At 48.2% G+C, this 18,469-nt stretch overlaps 1 protein-coding gene, 1 long non-coding RNA gene and 1 pseudogene across 2 annotated transcripts; 1 reads left to right on the plus strand and 2 right to left on the minus strand.

The window, feature by feature from the left end:
* On the minus strand, positions 1-1,538 carry LOC123412785. Its single transcript, XM_045105722.1, has one exon. It carries the CDS (start codon positions 1,420-1,422, stop codon positions 184-186), a length of 1,239 nt encoding a protein of 412 aa, XP_044961657.1. The 5' UTR covers positions 1,423-1,538; the 3' UTR covers positions 1-183.
* A 6,352-nt stretch (positions 1,539-7,890) lies between these two features.
* LOC123400043 lies at positions 7,891-8,786 on the plus strand (annotated as a pseudogene).
* Positions 8,787-10,576: 1,790 nt separating this feature from the next.
* On the minus strand, positions 10,577-12,301 carry LOC123412792. Its single transcript, XR_006613603.1, has 3 exons — positions 12,205-12,301; positions 10,780-10,849; positions 10,577-10,671 (listed from the first exon to the last, which is right to left on the minus strand). It is a non-coding gene; the product is annotated as an uncharacterized LOC123412792 (long non-coding RNA).
* Between the last annotated feature and the right edge of the window lie 6,168 nt (positions 12,302-18,469).

Genomic DNA, 18,469 nt, shown 5'->3' on the forward strand with positions numbered 1-18,469 from the left:
TATCTGCTTCCGTACGTGTTTTTGTGTTGAAAAAAGTGCAAATCTGTTCAGATACGCCGAAACTGATAATCTTTTCAAATTTTGATACACGATTAGGGACACCATCACGATGAGCCAAAGTCGGCAGCCATGACAATCAGGCATCATCATCACCTCCTCTCCCAGCTATGATCAGGGACGTCATCACCTCCTCTGATCCCTGCTATGATCGGTCAAGGCTGGCGGCCACGGCGACCTGCACGGGTACGCTTCTCCGGCGTACTTGTTTCTCTCTTGTTCGCGCTCTACTCGCATCGTGTCGAGCTCAACAGAAAACAACCACGTCTTCTCGCTTGGTGTCAGTAGGACGTATCTAGCATTCGCCGTAACAATCATGGCTAGTTGCCGGAAGAAGTGCTCCTTGCGCCCCGGCAGCCCAAGGGTGGCCTCCGGCAACTTCAGGTGCTTCTCCAGCAACCACTCATCTTCGTCATTACCCGGAAGCCGCTGCGCGAAGACCTTTAGCTCGTTGCGTATCAGGCGGATTACGTGCAGCGTGCCGTCCTCGCCGCCGACGATCCGTGAGGTCCGCTTGTGGGACGGCCCCCAGACGCTCTCCGGGAATGCCAAGATGGAGAACTCCGCGGTGGTCTCGTCGAGAGCAAGAACGGCGGTGGCGCATCCGTCAATTCCCCAGTACAGAGTGCCATTTGCACGCCCTACGAAATTTTCGGGGCCGAGCTTTGGGAGCGCGACGTGGCTGGTGATCTCGCTGTAAATGAAGCGCCAGCCGCCGTCGCTGCCCGTGGAGAACACGCATGCCATGGTATCGTAGACGGCCGCAAGGACCCTGAAGTTGAACGTGCTGACGCGGCGGTCCGCATCGTCGCCGTCAAGCAGGAACACCCCAAGGCGACTGAAGCCGTTCAGATTCCCCGGCCAGATGATTCCCTGCTTGAGTCCGGTGAGCGGCTCGCATACCATAAGGTCGGGGTAGTGGCGAACACGGCGGGAGTAGTCGCGCCAGGAATGCGGCGTCCTCTTCTTGGTGAGTAGGAGGAGGCTGCCGCGGCTGTCCGCGATGTCCCATGATCCGCTCTCCGGGAGGAACTCGAGGGAGAAGCGGCTGCGGTCGACGACGAGCGGCGAGGAGGGGACGAAGAGGGGTTGGCCGCCCTGGACGGCGTGGTAGTCGCCGACGTACGGGGCCTGCGCGTGGACCGGGCCGAAGCGGGCGAAGAAGCCGGGATTCCCGACGACGCGGCACCACCGCTTGCACGCGGCGGCGGCGCGGACGAGGCATGGGGATGGGCCGATGCGGGCGAGGACGAGCTCCAAGAGATGGTCGGGGAGGTCCTGTACGGTCGTCGGCCCGGCCTCTTTCTTCTTCTTTTTGGCCTTGCTCTTCTTGCCCCGCCGACGACGTCCGTCCGATGACGCCATATGCCAAGGGAAGGGGGGTGGCGTCTCTCTCGCACTGCCCTGATAACCGCCTGCCGCGAAATTCTGCTCTAGATAAACTACATCGCCGCGGCGCGCGCCGGCAGTTAAGCGTTGACCCGAGGAGTGCCGCGCCCTCCAAGCCGCGCTCCATGGCGGGTGGTGTGTTGTAAACTACTCCAGCGCGATCAACGCGCGTAAACGTGTCCGCTATAGTTTCGTTTGGTTAGACCCCACCCAGGCGGGGTTGGGCTCTGTTTTGAATCAACGAATGATTGAGTGATTACATCGATGGTTACAGGGTGCAATATATATATATGACCCAAAGGAACACGACGGTTCAGAGAGATGTCGGTTGCAGACAAGCGGGAGAAGCGTCGGTTGAGGAAGAGAACCGCCCGACGGTTTGGGAGAGGAGGAGATTCCCTAATACATTTATGTAATAAATCTTAACACTCCCCCCTAATCTAGGCTTGACCACATAGAATCATCTCACGATTGTCCGGGTAGTGCCATCATTTCAAACGACCAGTCTTCAGGAAATTCTTCATGAAAACTTTGATGAGAACCTGAAACATAAACTTCAAAACAATAGCATAATGTGATGTTATTGAACAAGGATATCTCAAGAAGAGACTCCCCCTGTTGCCTGCAAGTCTCTAAGTCGTCGCATATCAATTTCATGAACATATTTCTGGAATGTTGAATTTGGTAGAGACTTAGTAAATAAATCAGCAAGGTTGTCACATGATTTGACTTGTAGGATGCTTATTTCCCCGCTTTTCTGAAGATTGTGGGGGAAAACCATTTAGGAGAAATATGCTTAGTGATATTACTCTTGATGTATCTTGTTTGTATCTGTGCAACACAGGCCGCATTATCCTCATAGATAATGGTGGGTGATTTCATTGACCCAATTCCACATGACTGTTGTATGTGGTTTATCATTCTGCGAAGCCATACACATTCACATGATGCTTCAAATAGTGAAATTATTTCAGAATGATTGGTAGATGTAGCTACTAGAGTCTGTTTTGAAGACTTCCATGATATAGCTGTACCATCATGTAGGAACACAAAGCCGGTCTGAGATCTGGCATTATGGGGATCAGACAAATAACCGGCATCTGCATACCCAATCATATCAGAGTCCAGATTTTGCTGGAACTGGAAAAATAGGCCAAGATCCTTTGTGCCTTGGAGATATCGAAAGATATTCTTTACTCCAGACCAATGTCGTTTGGTGGGAGCTGCGCTGTGTCTAGCAAGTAGATTCACTGCAAATGCAATATCAGGTCTTGTGCAATTTGCAAGATACATAAGCGCTCCAACAACACTGAGATATGGAACTTCAGGTCCCAACACCTCTTCTCCATCATCCCTCGGTCTGAACGGATCTTTCTCTACGTCTAGAGATCGAACCACCATAGGAGTTTTAGATGGATAGGATTTGTCCATATTAAATTTCTCCAATATTTTCTGGATATAGGCAGCTTGGTGTACCATGATTTCTGAGGGAAGGTGCTCAAGTTGAATACCTAAGCAAAATTTGGTTTTACCCAAATCCTTCATCTCAAATTCCATCTTTAGGTGATTGCTTGCTTCATCAATGTCTGGTGCACTGCCGATGATGTTGAGATCATCAACATACACAGAAATGATGCAAAATCCTGTGGAGGACTTCTTGATGAAGACGCATGGGCAATCATCACTGTTGGAGTAACCTTTCTGAAGAAGGAACTCACTTAGTCGGTTGTACCACATCCGTCCCGACTGTTTTAAGCCATACAATGACTTATTCATCTTTACACAATACATGTTGCGTTTTGCACTGTTATTCGGGATAGAGATTCCGTCAGGAACCTTCATATATATATGTCCGAATATAGTGACCCGTAAAGATATGCGGTCACGACGTCCATCAACTGCATGGATAGACGATTTTGTACTGCCATAGATATAAGATATCAGAAAGTTGTTCCACTCATTACTGGAGAGTATGTCTCATTGAAATCAATGCCGGGTTTCTGCGTAAAACCTTGTGCTACGAGCCTTGCTTTATATCTCACCACCTCATTGTTCTCATTCCATTTCCGGAGGAAAACCCATTTGAATCCCACAGGGAAAACATTGGGAGGTGTAGGTATTGCTTCAGTGAATACCTTCCTTTTGTTAAGCGAGGCAATTTCTGCTTGGATTGCATCCTTCCATTTAGGCCAGTCGGAGCGCCTTTGGCACTCGACGATAGACCTTGGATCATGATCAGTGATAAGGGTATCTGCAATCTTTTCAGCAAAATATATGTCGACAGTCGTAGTCTTGCGGTCAAATGATTCTCCAGAATCAACATAGTTGATGGAAATTTCTTGCACCCCTAGAGACTCTTCGTGATTTCCCAATACGATTGAGTCTGGGTGTTCCGATGTTCCAGCTAGTTTGTGCACACTGGAGCTGGGTTGTGAAGGTTGCCCTTCCACTGGGTGTGAACTACCCATCAGGTGTTTGTCAACGTCGAGTTGACCTGCATTTACTGACTCTGAGGATTTTCTCCTCGATTTCCTTTGTTGCTTGCTAGAAGCTAGCTCCAGGTCAGAAGCCATACTACTCCCCCTCTTTTTAGGAAGAGGAAGTTGAGTGGTTTTTATTGGTACCTCCACTCTTTCTGGTGCGTTTCTGGCCAGATTTAAGGATTTTGTAACACCTTTTAGATTAGTAAATGAATCTGGCAGATTATTTGCAAGATGGTGCAAATTAATGATCTTCCGAACTTGAAGTTCGGTCTCATGGGTACGTGGATCAGAGGATGAAATGGCATGAGCATTCCAATCGATTTCCGGGCATTCTTTCTGGTACTTGAAATCTCCCCTAATGCCGGGAAATGTTCCTCATTAAATATGCAATCAGCATGACGGGCTGTGAACAGATCCCCAGCTAGGGGTTCCAGGTACTTGATAATCGACGGCGATTTGTACCCCACATAGATCCCCAACTTTCTGTGTGGGCCCATAGATGTTTGCTGTGGTGGTGAGATTGGGATGTATGCAGCACATCCGAACTTACGCAGATGGGAAATTCTTGGAGGATTTCCACGTACCAATTCCAGAGGGGAAGAACTGTGATATGCAGTTGGCCTCAATTGTATCAAGTCAGCAGCATGTAAAACTGCATGACCCCAACAAGAGGTTAGCAAGTTGCAATTCGTCAACAAAGGTCTTGCGATGAGTTTAATCCTCTTAATTAATGCTTCAGCCAAACCATTTTGTGTATGGACATATGGGACAGAGTGCTGAACTTCAATCCCCAAAGCCATGCAATAATCATTGAAAGCACGTGAGGAGAATTCTGCAGCGTTGTCCATTCGAATTGTCTTAATTCGACTTTCAGGATAACGAGCTTGCAACTTAATGACTTGCCGCATTATCTTGGCAAATGCATGGTTCCATGTGGATAAAAGACACACATGTGACCATTGTGTAGATGCGTCAATGAGAACCATGAAATACCTGAAAGGTCCAGATAATGGTTGAATGGGACCACAAATGTCTCCTTGAATACGTTCAAGGAACTGAAGTGGTTCAGCTTGTATTTTGAGATGCGAGGGTCTCAAATTAGCTTTCCCGTGGCACAAGATGTGCACACAAAATCAGAAGATTGAGGAATTTTGACTCAACCAAATTATGACCAATGGAATTGCTAGTAATTTTTCTCATCATCCCGATTCAGGGATGGCCCAGGCGATCATGCCAGGTTTGGAATGCGTCAACATTCTGAAAAATTACTTTGTATGCAACATGTTCCACGGGGTACAAACCAGACGATAGAGAAGGAATTTTCTCATGTACCTTTTTGCCATATCCGTGATTTTTAGTAAAGAGTAGATACTCCTCTTTGTTGTCTTCATAGGTTTCAATATGAAAACCATTCTTACGGATATCTCGATAACTGATCAGGGTACGTGAAGAATCAGGATACAATAAAGCATCCTCGATTGTCACTTGTGTACCACCTGGGAGGGTGAATATGACACGTCCAGTACCAACAACCACTGTATCGCGTCCAACGATAGTTAGAATATCTCCATTCATCTTTTTTAGAGTTTGGAAATATTTCATCTCCCTCAGTATGGAGTTTGTGGTACTACTATCCACAAGGCATAATTCCTCTTCCATCGGATTGTCCCCGTAGAAAAACTATATAAAAACGAAAGAATTTTCAATAAGATAGAATACAATCTTTATTATGTCAAATGTGCTGATACAATACAATATAAAGACAACAACAAACTTATGTTCTTATTACAATCATCACAAATGGACATAGTTAAGTAGATCACTAAGGAGGTAGAGGGACTAGTCAAAGTCGCCAAACACATCGTTTGAGGTGTACTCAAGTAACATGGCCTCCGTCTCAGCAGGGTCCCTAAGTGGATAAGGAATCTTGGCGTTGCTCGGTCCAGGAGGAATATCCTGTGAATCGCCAGCTCCATTTGCGCTATGCGGATGTAAGTTGAAGTTAGCTTCAAGCCTTTTCCCTTGAGGTGCTTTGCGTCCCTGAGATTGCTGGTACAGCATGACCAGATGCTTGGGCATTGAGCACTTTTCAGTAGAATGCGAGTAGCATCCACACTTGTTGCAAAGTTTAGTTTTATCGAACTTTGGCTTTGCAGTGCCTTTGCCCTTGCCCATGTTTCTGAATTTTCTGTTCCCATTGCGCTTGTGCTTGTGCTCAGAATTGGAATGTTTACCTCGAAAGGTACCATTAAACTTCTGTCTATTCGTGACATTCAGATGAACTTCAGGTAAAGGTTGTGCCCCAACTGGACGCTGAGAGCCATTCTTAGCGAGTAGCTCATCATGCTTTTCAGCCTGAAGTAACATGTGAATAAGCTCGGAATAGACAGTGTAGTTGCGAGCACGGTATTGCTGTTGGAGGATCCTATCTGAAGGGAGCATACTAGATAAAGTTTTCTCTATCTTCTCCCCCTTAGTAGGTTCCTTCTCACAAAAGCGCAATTTGGAACATATCTTATGAACAGCATGATTGTACTCACCAATGGACTTGAAATCCTGAAGACGGAGATGAGTCCAATCATGAAGTGCTTCTGGCAGGACTACTGCCTCCTGCTGTTCATACCTCGTTTTGAGGGCCAGAAACAGAGTACTAGGAGATTCCTTCTGTAAATACTCAGACTTGAGATCTAGATGAATATGGTGCCTTATGATGTATAAGGCAACATAATTCTGTTGTTCTGTCAGCGGTGTGGCTCCAGCCGGGAGAGGAGTCTCAGGAGGCTGGATTGCACGCGCAATCCCACGGGACGCAAGACTGATCTTGATGTCCATGGCCAATGTAGGATAGTTGTGGCCATTGAGGGCAAGCTCCTCAAACTCTTTGGCAGTCATCTTTGCCTACATGGAGGACCAGAGATAATTAATTTACGGGTGGTAAATTAAAAACCATCATGGTTGCGTAATAAGAATACAAAAATTTGGTACTCAAGTGAAAACTTGAAAAAAATAAATTCTCAACCTCAATTGTGTGAACATACACATTGAAGATCACTTAGATCTCACAGTAATGGACTGCATGGCCATTACCTTGTGTATGCTACAATTTAGATATAAGGAATACACGTTGAAGGTAATCCATGTCAAGATTGACAAAGCATAGACCTTACAGTAAGAGGGGATAGTCTGCAAATGAGAAGTAGATTCCAACTCATCACCTTGTGATTCCAAATATAATAAGGGAGAAAATATACATAAAATTTGCAAGTTTGATATGCGAGAGAAGATGATCTCAATCGCAAGCACATGTTCAAGAGAACTGAATATGTGGTAAACACATAGAACATGTCATTCTTCCCAGATGAAATCCGGTACTTTATTTATATGCAATCCATTAGATAATATAAATACACCTACCAATAATTACACAAGTCCTAACATAGAATAAATCTAAAACAGGACTAAAATGTAAGTAGTTGTCAAACTAAGTACTAAACAGTACTAAACATAGTCTAAAATTGCACAAATACAATAATTAGTACTAATGTTAAGAAAACAGAGAAAAAGAAAAAAAAACAGTTTGGCCGGCCCATGGAGCCGCTGCACCGCACAGGGGAGTTAGCAGCCGCCTCGGGCGCCTGGGCCTGCCCGGCCTTTGGCCGGCCCACTCGCCACCGCACCGCATAAGGGACACGGGGAGAGGGTGGATCGGATAAGGGTCAGAATATCTGACCCCCACACCACCTCTGCTCGATCCCCACTGCCACACAGCGGCGCCGACGGGGAGGAGTGGCCGCCGCATCCCCTTGCGACTCCAGTGGTCACCGGCATAGCCCCGCCGAGCTCTCATCGTCCGAAGAAGATCCGATGAAGACGGCGTCCGGGCGCGCAACCTCTGGCGGCGCTGGCGAGTCCGAGGCTCGCCGGGGTCCACGAGCCGGCGCGGCGGCCGGGACGGCGGTCGATGGCGGCGACGGCGCGCCCGAAGAGTCGGCTGAAACGCTTCTCCGCGCGGCTCCTCGAGCCCACGGTCGTTTCCAGCGGTGGCGCGGCCTCCTCGTCCACCAAGGCACGCATCGGGACGGGCACGTAGGTAGGAGGACCACGGCTCGGGCAGGCGGTCTCGGCGGCCGGCGTGGGCGTCGGCGGCGCCATCCAAGCCATCGGTGGAGGAGGTGGTGGAGGCAGAGATCCGGGGGGCGGGGCAGGCGTGACTGCATCCTCGTGCACCGCAGGGGCGCTCGGACCGGCCACTAGCGAGGGGTCGAACCCCATCGGCGTAGGGCCACGGGCGCGAGGAGCACCGCGGTGGGCGCATCCGGTGGCGTGGAGGCCGCTTCCAGAGGCGTAGTAACCTCCACGCGCATCCCTTCGAGTGCCATGGTAACCGCGTCCAGCGGCATCGCGGTCGAAGCGGCGGATGGCTTGCATCCTGCGACGGAAGCGCCGGAGTCCACCTACTCCATGGCGGTGACGGGCTATGAGGCGGTAGCGGCGACCATCCTCACGGATGAGGCGAAGGAAAAAGGAGACGAGGCCTGGCATCTCACCAGCGGCAAGTTCCCCTTCCCTTCTCTCCTTCTCTGTTTGCTTTCGCTCTCTCTGGTAGCGCTCGTGCTGATAACGTGTTTTGAATCAACGAATGATTGAGTGATTACATCGATGGTTACATGGTGCAATATATATGACCCAGAGGAACACGACGGTTCAGAGAGATGTCGGTTCCAGACAAGCAGGAGAAGCGTCGGTTGAGGAAGAGAACCGCCCGACGGTTTGGGAGAGGAGGAGATTCCCTAATACATTTATGTAATAAATCTTAACAGGCTCAAATCCCTGCCGAACCACGTGGTTTCGCCCTGACGGGTTTCGATCCCGGTCGATCTTTTATGTGCGTTCGGTTAAACACAACAGGGATCGCTCCCCCGTATAACTTCTCGAAAACCCCGCGGATTTCACCGGGACTAGTAACGGTGCACGTGCAACGCACGTGTAATCTTGTGAATTTCTTCATTCATTAGGTTGCCAACCGTTAGTAACAACAGATTAGCTTCGTGCGTGACTGTCTAACTACAGTCCACGACACCTGAGCGCATACGTCCACGACACCGTCCTCAAAGCCAAAACGCCTAGGCAGGCATGTCCAACAGTCTAACTACAGTGAGAGGCCCGTGAGCGTGACTGTCCTGATAAACACCCCGCGCTGGAGCACCCCGGCAACTCGATGGGCGTGCTCCCGCTCTTGTAGCCTATGTTAGAACTTAGCACCACATTCTTTACCAATGCAAATAATGAGCTACCTACAGATTTATGCAACACAAGTATTAGCAGTTCTGCGCCATGTTTTCTTTCCTGATTTCAGTTCAGTTCTTCAGTTTAGTCAAACTTGTTTTTCTACAGTAACATGTTTGGTTGTCATGATAAATGATAAATCTACCTTATTTGGTTCAAAAACAATAATTTATGAGTTTAGTTGATTGCATAGATGGCATCAAACTTACTATCATTTAGAGAACAATAATTGGCATTTCAGCGAAGTATTCAAATATCCCCTGCATAGTGTTTGTTTCACTCCAGTTTAGAGCATAGAACCTTTCCTTATGATTGTTTTTTTTCTCAGAATCGCTACAACAGAAGGCACAGTAATTAATTGATTGTATAATTTCCAGAAGAATAGATTACTCTAAGTGCATGAGTAATTATTACTATTTTACTTGCACATTAACAGTTAAGCCTGGGACTCATTTTGAAGCTAGCGTTAGCCATAACTGTCTTGAACAGTTGAAGACCCACTTTATTTTTCTACACAAGTATACATTCAATACAAAGCATATATGAGCATTCAGGTTCATGTATTTGACAACAGTCAACACAAAACAGTCCAGCCTGGTTGTTACAAGTAGTGGGAACTGAATGTAGCTGTACTCGGAGAATCATAATCCATAAAATGCTCCATGTTGTGAATGCTGAATAGTTAGAGACTTACACTTGAAATAAAATGCTCCATGCACACCAATATTCATCTAGTTAGAGACTTACACTTGAAATATTTATGAGGTTAGTAAGCAAACCGTTGTTTGTTGCAGTGTACTCATTTCTCTCGGGGCAATCAAAATGCTTCAACAGTGCATCCTAATCCACCTCTTCCAGTAATAACAATACGCACACATGAACACAGACGCATAATTAGCAACCTACAATCATGTATTTTCTCACTTAGTCCACTCATACCTATAATCTATAGAGACTGGCCATCTATAAATTTGTAACATAGCTCGGTATTCAATGTGAGGCTTCCATCTCATATTTTAACTACAACAATCTAAAAAACCAACCAAAAAACATAAACTCCCGATCTGCAAAGTATCGCACAAAATTTCCGTGTACAACAACCTAACATCATAAGTAAGCCTCGAACTTAACATCACACGCTGGCCTGCAAACATTTCAATTGCACGGGCATCATAGGTAAGCCTCCTCGTCGACTACATCATAGGTATACCTTAGCTACCTCCATGAACACCGGAAAAGTCAAGATTATCAGTTGGAACAATAGAAGATATTAATGAACAGTAATGACATGAACATATATCGTCCAAAGCAAAGGGAAAGAACTCGGAGGGGGAGAAGAGGCTTACCACCAAGTTTCGGCTCTGGCGGTGGCAGCGAGGAGGACGACAACAGCTTCTCATGGATAGACTAAAGCGTGCTTCAGTTCTGCTCACATGAGCTGCAGACCAACCTACACCTTTAAAATTGTTAACAGGGGCTTAATTATGATGGTTCATCAAACAACCAAGAAACAAAACACCAAGGCCCAAGAAAACAACACGAAAATAGTTTGAAGCATACGTACAATTGAGGTTGTAGCGGAATTTGCCAGAGATGAATGGGACCTTTGTCGCAGAATAGACCGATCGAAGGACCTGAAAATGACAAAATATATAAGACTTTATTATTGATAATTATTGCAATTACATGGCATGCCTCTAAAGGTATTTGCAATTATGACATTTGCAGTAATCTGAATATGTAGCAAATCCCACAAAATTTCCGTGTACAACAACCAAACGCAAATCCCACAAAATTTCCGTGTACAACAACCAAACATCATAAGTAAGCCTCCAACTTGACATCGTAGGCTGGCCTGCAAACATTTCAATTTTATGGGCATCATAGGTAAGCCTCCTCGTCGACTACATCATAGGTATACCTTAGCTACCTCCATGAGCACCGGAAAAGTCAAGATTATCAGCTAGAACAATAGAAGATATTAATGAACAGTAATGACAAGAACATATATCACCCAAAGCAAAGGGGAAGAACTCGGAGGGGGGAGAAGAGGCTTAACTCCAAGTTTCGGAGTTTCGGCTCTGGCGGTGGCAGCGAGGAGGACGACAACAACTTCTCATGGATAGACTAAAGCGTGCTTCAGTTCTGTTCACATGAGCTGCAGACCAACCTACACCCTTGAAATTCTTAACAGGGGCTTAATTGTGATGGTTCATCAAACAACCAAGAAACAAAACACTAAGGCCCAAGAAAACAACACTAAATAGTTTGAAGCACATGTACAATTGAGGTTGTAGCGGAATTTGCCAGAGATGAATGGGACCTTTGTCGCAGAATAGACCGATCGAAGGACCTAAAAATGACAAAATATATAAGACTTTATTATTGATAATTATTGCAATTACATGGCATGCCTCTAAAGTTATTTGCAATTATGACATTTGCAGTAATCTGAATGTGTAGCAAATCTCTGAATTTTGCACCGTAGGGCAGTTGTGCTGACTCAGACCAGAAGCATGTATTTGTACAAATTTCAAGCAAAATGACACTTCTTAAGTATTAAAAGGTGAAACTCTGAATTATGTGCCACAGGACAATTATTCTCACTCAGTGTTGCAGCTTTGTAGGCGTACAAAGTTTTAAGAATACTGGCGCATCAGCAACTATGAAATGATGATGGACAAATGCCAACCAGAAGCTTCAAAATCAAACATGCATAAACTGCAGCTGTGACAATTAATTTTTCTAATTTGCTAGGGCCCTGGTCCTCCACAGTTTATCAGGTAGCTACAGTCAAAACTAAACGGATGTGGAACATAAAACAAAAACTATGACATGTGAGTGCAGAACTTTGTCTCTGGAGATCCATGTCGAAACATTTAACCGTCTCTTGAAGAACGCCATCAAATGAGACCGGCAACGAAGGGAGGAAACTTGTACGGATCAATACAAGCATATAACTGAACTTAAATACCGAAACACGATTTACCAAAAAGGATACGGGTGTCGTCGGCGCGCCAGTTGGCGAGCAGCGGCTGCGCGAGGCGGGGGAGAGCCGAGCGGACGAGCGGGTGGTGCGGGGACGAGCGCCAAGCGAGCGAAGGCTGCGCGAGGCAGGGGCGGGCCGAGCGGGCGAATGGGAGAGGCGACACCGACGGGGGCAGGGTCGAGCGGCGAGCGGGGGTGAGCGGCGAGCGGCGGCACCGGCGGGGCGGAGGCGAGCGGCGCGGGGGCGAGCGGCGGCGCCGGCAGGGGTGAGCGGAGAGCGGGGGTGAGTGGCGATCGGCGGCACCGGCGGGGCGGAGGCGAGCGGCGCGGGTGCGAGCGGTGGCACCGGCGGGGCATGGGCGAGCGGCGAGCGGGGGCGAGCGGCGGCACCAGCGGGGGCTAGGACAAGCGGCACGGGCGCAGGGGCGAGCGGTTCCTGGGGAGGTTTAGTTATTAGCGGCGATGGGATTGATATCGGGGATTTGGTTACCGAGGGATCGTTTCGTTGCTCAGTTTCGTTAACAACGTACTTACACCGTTGATGATGTGATTAGACGCTCCAGATCTGTAGTTGGATCTGCCCTCTCGTGCTTTTATTAGTACAGAAAAATGCTTCTACAGTGCACCCTAATCCACCTTTTCCAGTAATAAAAACACGCATACATGAACACAGACGCATAATTAGCAACCTACAATCATGTATTTTCTCACTTAGTCCACTCATACCTATAATCTATAGAGACTGGCCATCTATAAATTTGTAACATAGCTCGGTATTCAATGTGAGGCTTCCATCTCATATTTTAACTACAACAATCTAAAAAGCCAACCAAAAAACATAAACTCCCAATCTGCAAACTATCCCACAAAATTTCCGTGTACAACAACCTAACACCATAAGTAAGCCTCCAACTTAACATCACAGGCTGGCCTGCAAACATTTCAATTGCACGGGCATCATAGGTAAGCCTCCTCGTCGACTACATCATAGGTATACCTTAGCTACCTCCATGAACACTGGAAAAGTCAAGATTATGAGCTAGAACAATAGAAGATATTAATGAACAGTAATGACATGAACATATATCGTCCAAAGCAAAGGGGAAGAACTCGGAGGGGGAGAAGAGGCTTACCACCAAGTTTTGGCTCTGGCGGTGGCAGCGAGGAGGACGACAACAACTTCTCATGGATAGACTAAAGCGTGCTTCAGTTCTGCTCACATGAGCTGCAGACCAACCTACACCTTTGAAATTGTTAACAGGGGCTTAATTGTGATGGTTCATCAAACAACCAAGAAACAAAACACTAAGGCCCAAGAAAACAACACGAAAATAGTTTGAAGCACACGTACAATTGAGGTTGTAGCGGAATTTGCCAGAGATTAATGGGACCTTTGTCGCAGAATAGACCGATCAAAGGACCTGAAAAAGACAAAATATATAAGACTTTATTATTGATAATTATTGCAATTACATGGCATGCCTCTAAAGGTATTTGCAATTATGACATTTGCAGTAATCTGAATATGTAGGAAATCCCACAAAATTTCCGTGTACAACAACCAAACATCATAAGTAAGCCTCCAACTTGACATCATAGGCTGGCCTGCAAACATTTCAATTGCACGGGCATCATAGGTAAGTCTCCTTGTCGACTACATCATAGGTATACCTTAGCTACCTCCATGAGCACCGGAAAAGTCAAGATTATCAGCTAGAACAATAGAAGATATGAATGAACAGTAATGACATGAACATATATCGTCCAAAGCAAAGGGGAAGAACTCGGAGGGGGGAGAAGAGGCTTACCTCCAAGTTTCGGCTCTGGCGGTGGCAGCGAGGAGGACGACAACAATTTCTCATGGATAGACTAAAGCGTGCTTCAGTTCTGCTCACATGAACTGCAGACCAACCTACACCTTTGAAATTGTTAACAGGGGCTTAATTGCGATGGTTCATAAAACAACCAAGAAACAAAACACTAAGGCCCAAGAAAACAACATGAAAATAGATTGAAGCACACGTACAATTGAGGTTGTAGCGGAATTTGCCAGAGATGAATGAGACCTCTGTCGCAGAATAGACCGATCGAAGGACCCGAAAATTACAAAGTATATGAGACTTTATTATTGATAATTATTGCAATTACATGGCATGCCTCTAAAAGTATTTGCAATTATGACATTTGCAGTAATCTGAATGTGTAGCAAATCTCTGAATTTTGCATCGTAGGGCAGTTGTGCTGACTCAGACCAGAAGCATGTATTTGTACAAATTTCAAGCAAAATGACACTTCTTAAGTATTAAAAGGTGAAACTCTGAATTATGTGCCACAGGACAATTATTCTCACTCAGTGTTGCAGCTTTGTAGGCGTACAAAGTTTTAAGAATACTGGCGCATCAGCAACTATGAAAAGATGATGGACAAATGCCAACCAGAAGCTTCAAAATCAAACATGCATAAACTGCAGTTCTGACAATTAATTTTTCTAATTTGCTAGGGCCCTAGTCCTCCCCAGTTTATCAGGTAGCTACAGTCAAAACTAAACGGATGTGGAACATAAAACAAAAACTATGACATGTGAGTGCAGAACTTTGTCTCTGGAGATCCATGTCGAAACATTTAACCGTCTCTTGAAGAACGCCATCAAATGAGACCGGCAACGAAGGGAGGAAACTTGTACGGATCAATACAAGCATATAACTGAACTTAAATACCGAAACACGATTTACCAAAAAGGATACGGGTGTCGTCGGCGCGCCAGTTGGCGAGTAGCGGCTGCGCGAGGCGGGGGAGAGCCGAGCGGACGAGCGGGTGGTGCGGGGACGAGCACCAAGCGAGCGGAGGCTGCGCGAGGCAGGGGCGGGCCGAGCGGGCGAACGGGAGAGGCGACACCAACGGGGGCAGGGTCGAGCGGCGAGCGGGGGTGAGCGGCGAGCGGCGGCACCGGCGGGGCGGAGGCGAGCGGCGATTGGGCGAGCGGCGGCGCCGACGGGGGTGAGCGGCGAGCGGGGGTGAGCGGCGACCGGCGGCACCGGCGGGGCGGAGGCGAGCGGCGCGGGGGCGAGCGGCGGCGCCGGCAGGGCATGGGCGAACGGCGAGCGGGGGCGAGCGGCGGCACCAGCGGGGGCTAGGACGAGCGGCACGGGCGCAGGGGCGAGCGATGGCTGCGCGAGCGGTTCCTGGGGAGGTTTCGTTATTAGCGGCGCTGGGATTGATATCGGGGGTTTGGTTACTGAGGGATCATTTCATTGCTCAGTTTCGTTAACAACATACTTACACTGTTGATGATATGATTAGACGCTCTAGATCTGTAGTTGGATCTGCCCTCTCCTGCTTTTATTACTACATGATATCGGGGGTTTGGTTACCGAGGGATCATTTCGTTGCTTAGTTTCGTTAACAACATACTTACACCGTTGATGATGTGATTAGACGCTCCAGATCTGTAGTTGGATCTGCCCTCTCGTGCTTTTATTACTACAGATAAAAGCCTCGCCTCCCACCCCGTGGAACCAACCCCATCTTTGTCTGGTGGGAAACATTACAGCCAGACCCCTCAAGCGACAGCGATTGGGACGGAGGGACATCGGCGGCGATAGCAACGGTGAAGACCACAGTTGCATGCTTCCCCCTTCCCTTCTCCATGTCAAGCACCGGATCCAACCGCAGCTTGCCCGTGACCGGAAGGTGAACTGCAGCGACGACGCGAGTTCGGCGGTGACCGTAAGGACCCCATCTTCGGTGTTCCCTCGTCCCCGCAAACTCCGAGTCGCTGCTAAGGTCTTCCTCGTCTTCGTTCCCCTCTCCTCCTCTGTCTTAATTTGCAGGGCTCGCAACGGTTCTTGGAAATTCATACGGGTTTTTGCCTGCCTGATGTGCTTCCATGTGCATAACCGAACAGAGTTTAAGACGGAGTGGAATGGCGAGGGAGGGACTGACGATGGTTGGGTGACAACAAGGGATCAACCCAATCCTTGCGGCTTTGTTCGGTTGTTGGGGTTTCCTTCCCCACGGGTAACCAACACCTGCAGGGATTTGATGAATCCCCTCATGTCACCCATCCCTGGACAACCCCTTCCCCACAGATCCGCACAATCCCTTGTCTTAATTCTGTTCGGTTACACCTTTCAATCATGAAGAGGACTAACAGCGTACTGGTCTACTGTTCGGGGAGAATCACGCCGACAGTGCCTTGTTCGTGCTGCCACAACTCGCGTCGTGGCTGCTCCGGATCACCGCCCAGCTCGTGCCGCGACGATTGGATGCGGTGGCACCGGTTGGACAAGGAAGGGGAGGTGGAGGAGGAAGGGGAAGGGAGGAGGAGGGGAAGGGGATGGGGAAGGACGCCGCCGCCATCTCCACTAGTAGCGCTGCTGCTGTCCATTATTCTCCGGCGGCGCCGTCGCCGTCGCCGAATCGAGAAAGGGAGTCGGGGTGAGTGAAAGTGTTTGGGGGAGAGAGAGACGGGCTTTGCTTCCACAGGATGGGACGCGTGGGTCATTTCCCTACGGTTTCCACGGGGTTTGGGAGGGATTTGGGAGGGGATTAATCCAGACCGGGTCTAACCGAAGGCTGCTATAAGCCAGACCGGGATCCGACCCCAGCCGGGGAGAAACCCACGGGGATCAACGGCGGTTGGGCCAGATCCCGACGCGGGTGGGGTTAAACGAACAAAGCCTGTCGGGGCTGGTTCCATGTGGGGAACAAACCCCAGCAGCCGAACAAGGCCTAAAAGATTCAAGCAAGTGTGCATGTCAACAAGCCAACGACTAGATGTTGAGGTGAGGGACTAGGAAAAGGAGAGTCCTCTTCTTTTTTTCCATTTTTCCTATGTGTATGTTGCATGAATTACTATCTCGTGTAGTGTTTACATGGCTTGCTGTGCAACACATGCTTTGGACGTCGGACCCCCGGGTAAGAGACCAGTCATCGGAGTGCTTTACGTGTCTAGAAGACAAGGACGACAACGTCAAACATGTTCTGTCAAGGTGCGTATATGCACATGAAGTGTGGCATAAGGTGTAGGACCACAAGCAGATCAATGTACATGGGCCGTCACTGTTGGACACGACCACTAGGAGCAATTCCAACATCGTCCACGTACGTTTTATCTGCTTTTCGTTTGTTTGGGTCGGTCAGATGGACATGTACGTCTACATTTTCATATGAGTCGTCTCAAGAATCCAATGAAAGACGGACCCAAATTTATCCACGTAGAAAAAACAACACGTCGCAGAAATAAACATAATTGAACATAGTGGCCGGTCAACCGCCGGCCAAAGTCCACTTAAACCTAATTGAACATTAATTAAAGCATAAAAAAAGTCCGTGTCCGCACGTTGCCCTAGATGTCGTCGGCCTTTCCCTTCCCCTTGACGTTACCATCGCCACCGGTGAGGTCGATGAAGACGGGAGCCGGGCCAGCACACCCGAACGCTGCTTGGTACGCTGCGAGGACGGCCTCTCCGGCGTGTGCTGGGGCACCGATATTGCGGCTCGCCGGCGTGCTCCTCCTCCTCAAGCTGCAGTACCTCCACATCGTACCGCTGCTGATGCTCCTGAAGCATCTGTCGCTCGCTGTCGGCCTCCTCTTCGGCGAGCGAGTGAGCCTTCCAGCGGTCAAGGTGTGCCACCTCCTCCTCCGGCGTCTTGGCGTAGTGGACCGTAGGCGCACTCACCCACTCACGGAGTTCGCCGGTCCACGTGTAGGACTCCTCCAGACAAGTGGGTAGAGGCGGTGAGCGCTTTCGCGTCGGCATGGGCTCTGGCTTCGCCTTGGGCTCGACTATGGATAACGGCGGTGGTGGCAGAGGCGGGATGAAGAGCGGGGCGTGGATGGAGTCCCCAGCCGCCGACAAGGTGAGGGCTTGCACCATCCCAGCCCATTGGGTCTCCTCTTTGATCCTGCTCGCCTCCACTGCTTGCTCTAGGGCTAAAAGAACAATTGCTCCCTAGGGTGGTATTGATAATTGATCACAACATTTGCATCATTGGACTAATATGTTTTCCAAGTATATTTCAGAAAAGTTCAAAAGATTCTATGGCTAAAGGCTTATGTGGAGATGCCCCTTTATGCAAGAAAGGAATAATATTGGCTCAAGCTTCAAGCTAGAAGACTCTTCATTCTATATTTGTGAGAAATCACTTTTGAGTCCATAGGAAAGCAAATACTATTAAAAGGGGGAGAGGTAGTAAAATGAACTGATTGCCCAAAGTGCTCAAAGTTAGCCACCAAAATGCTCAGTCATTTCCCCACATATCCA

Source organism: Hordeum vulgare, chromosome 1H (genome assembly GCF_904849725.1).
Source record: "Hordeum vulgare subsp. vulgare chromosome 1H, MorexV3_pseudomolecules_assembly, whole genome shotgun sequence".
Taxonomy (NCBI): Eukaryota; Viridiplantae; Streptophyta; class Magnoliopsida; order Poales; family Poaceae; genus Hordeum; species Hordeum vulgare.

Bases quoted from the DNA above. Each gene is read 5' to 3' on its own strand.
- LOC123412785 (XM_045105722.1), bottom strand. From the start codon at position 1,422: ATGGCGTCATCGGACGGACGTCGTCGGCGGGGCAAGAAGAGCAAGGCC.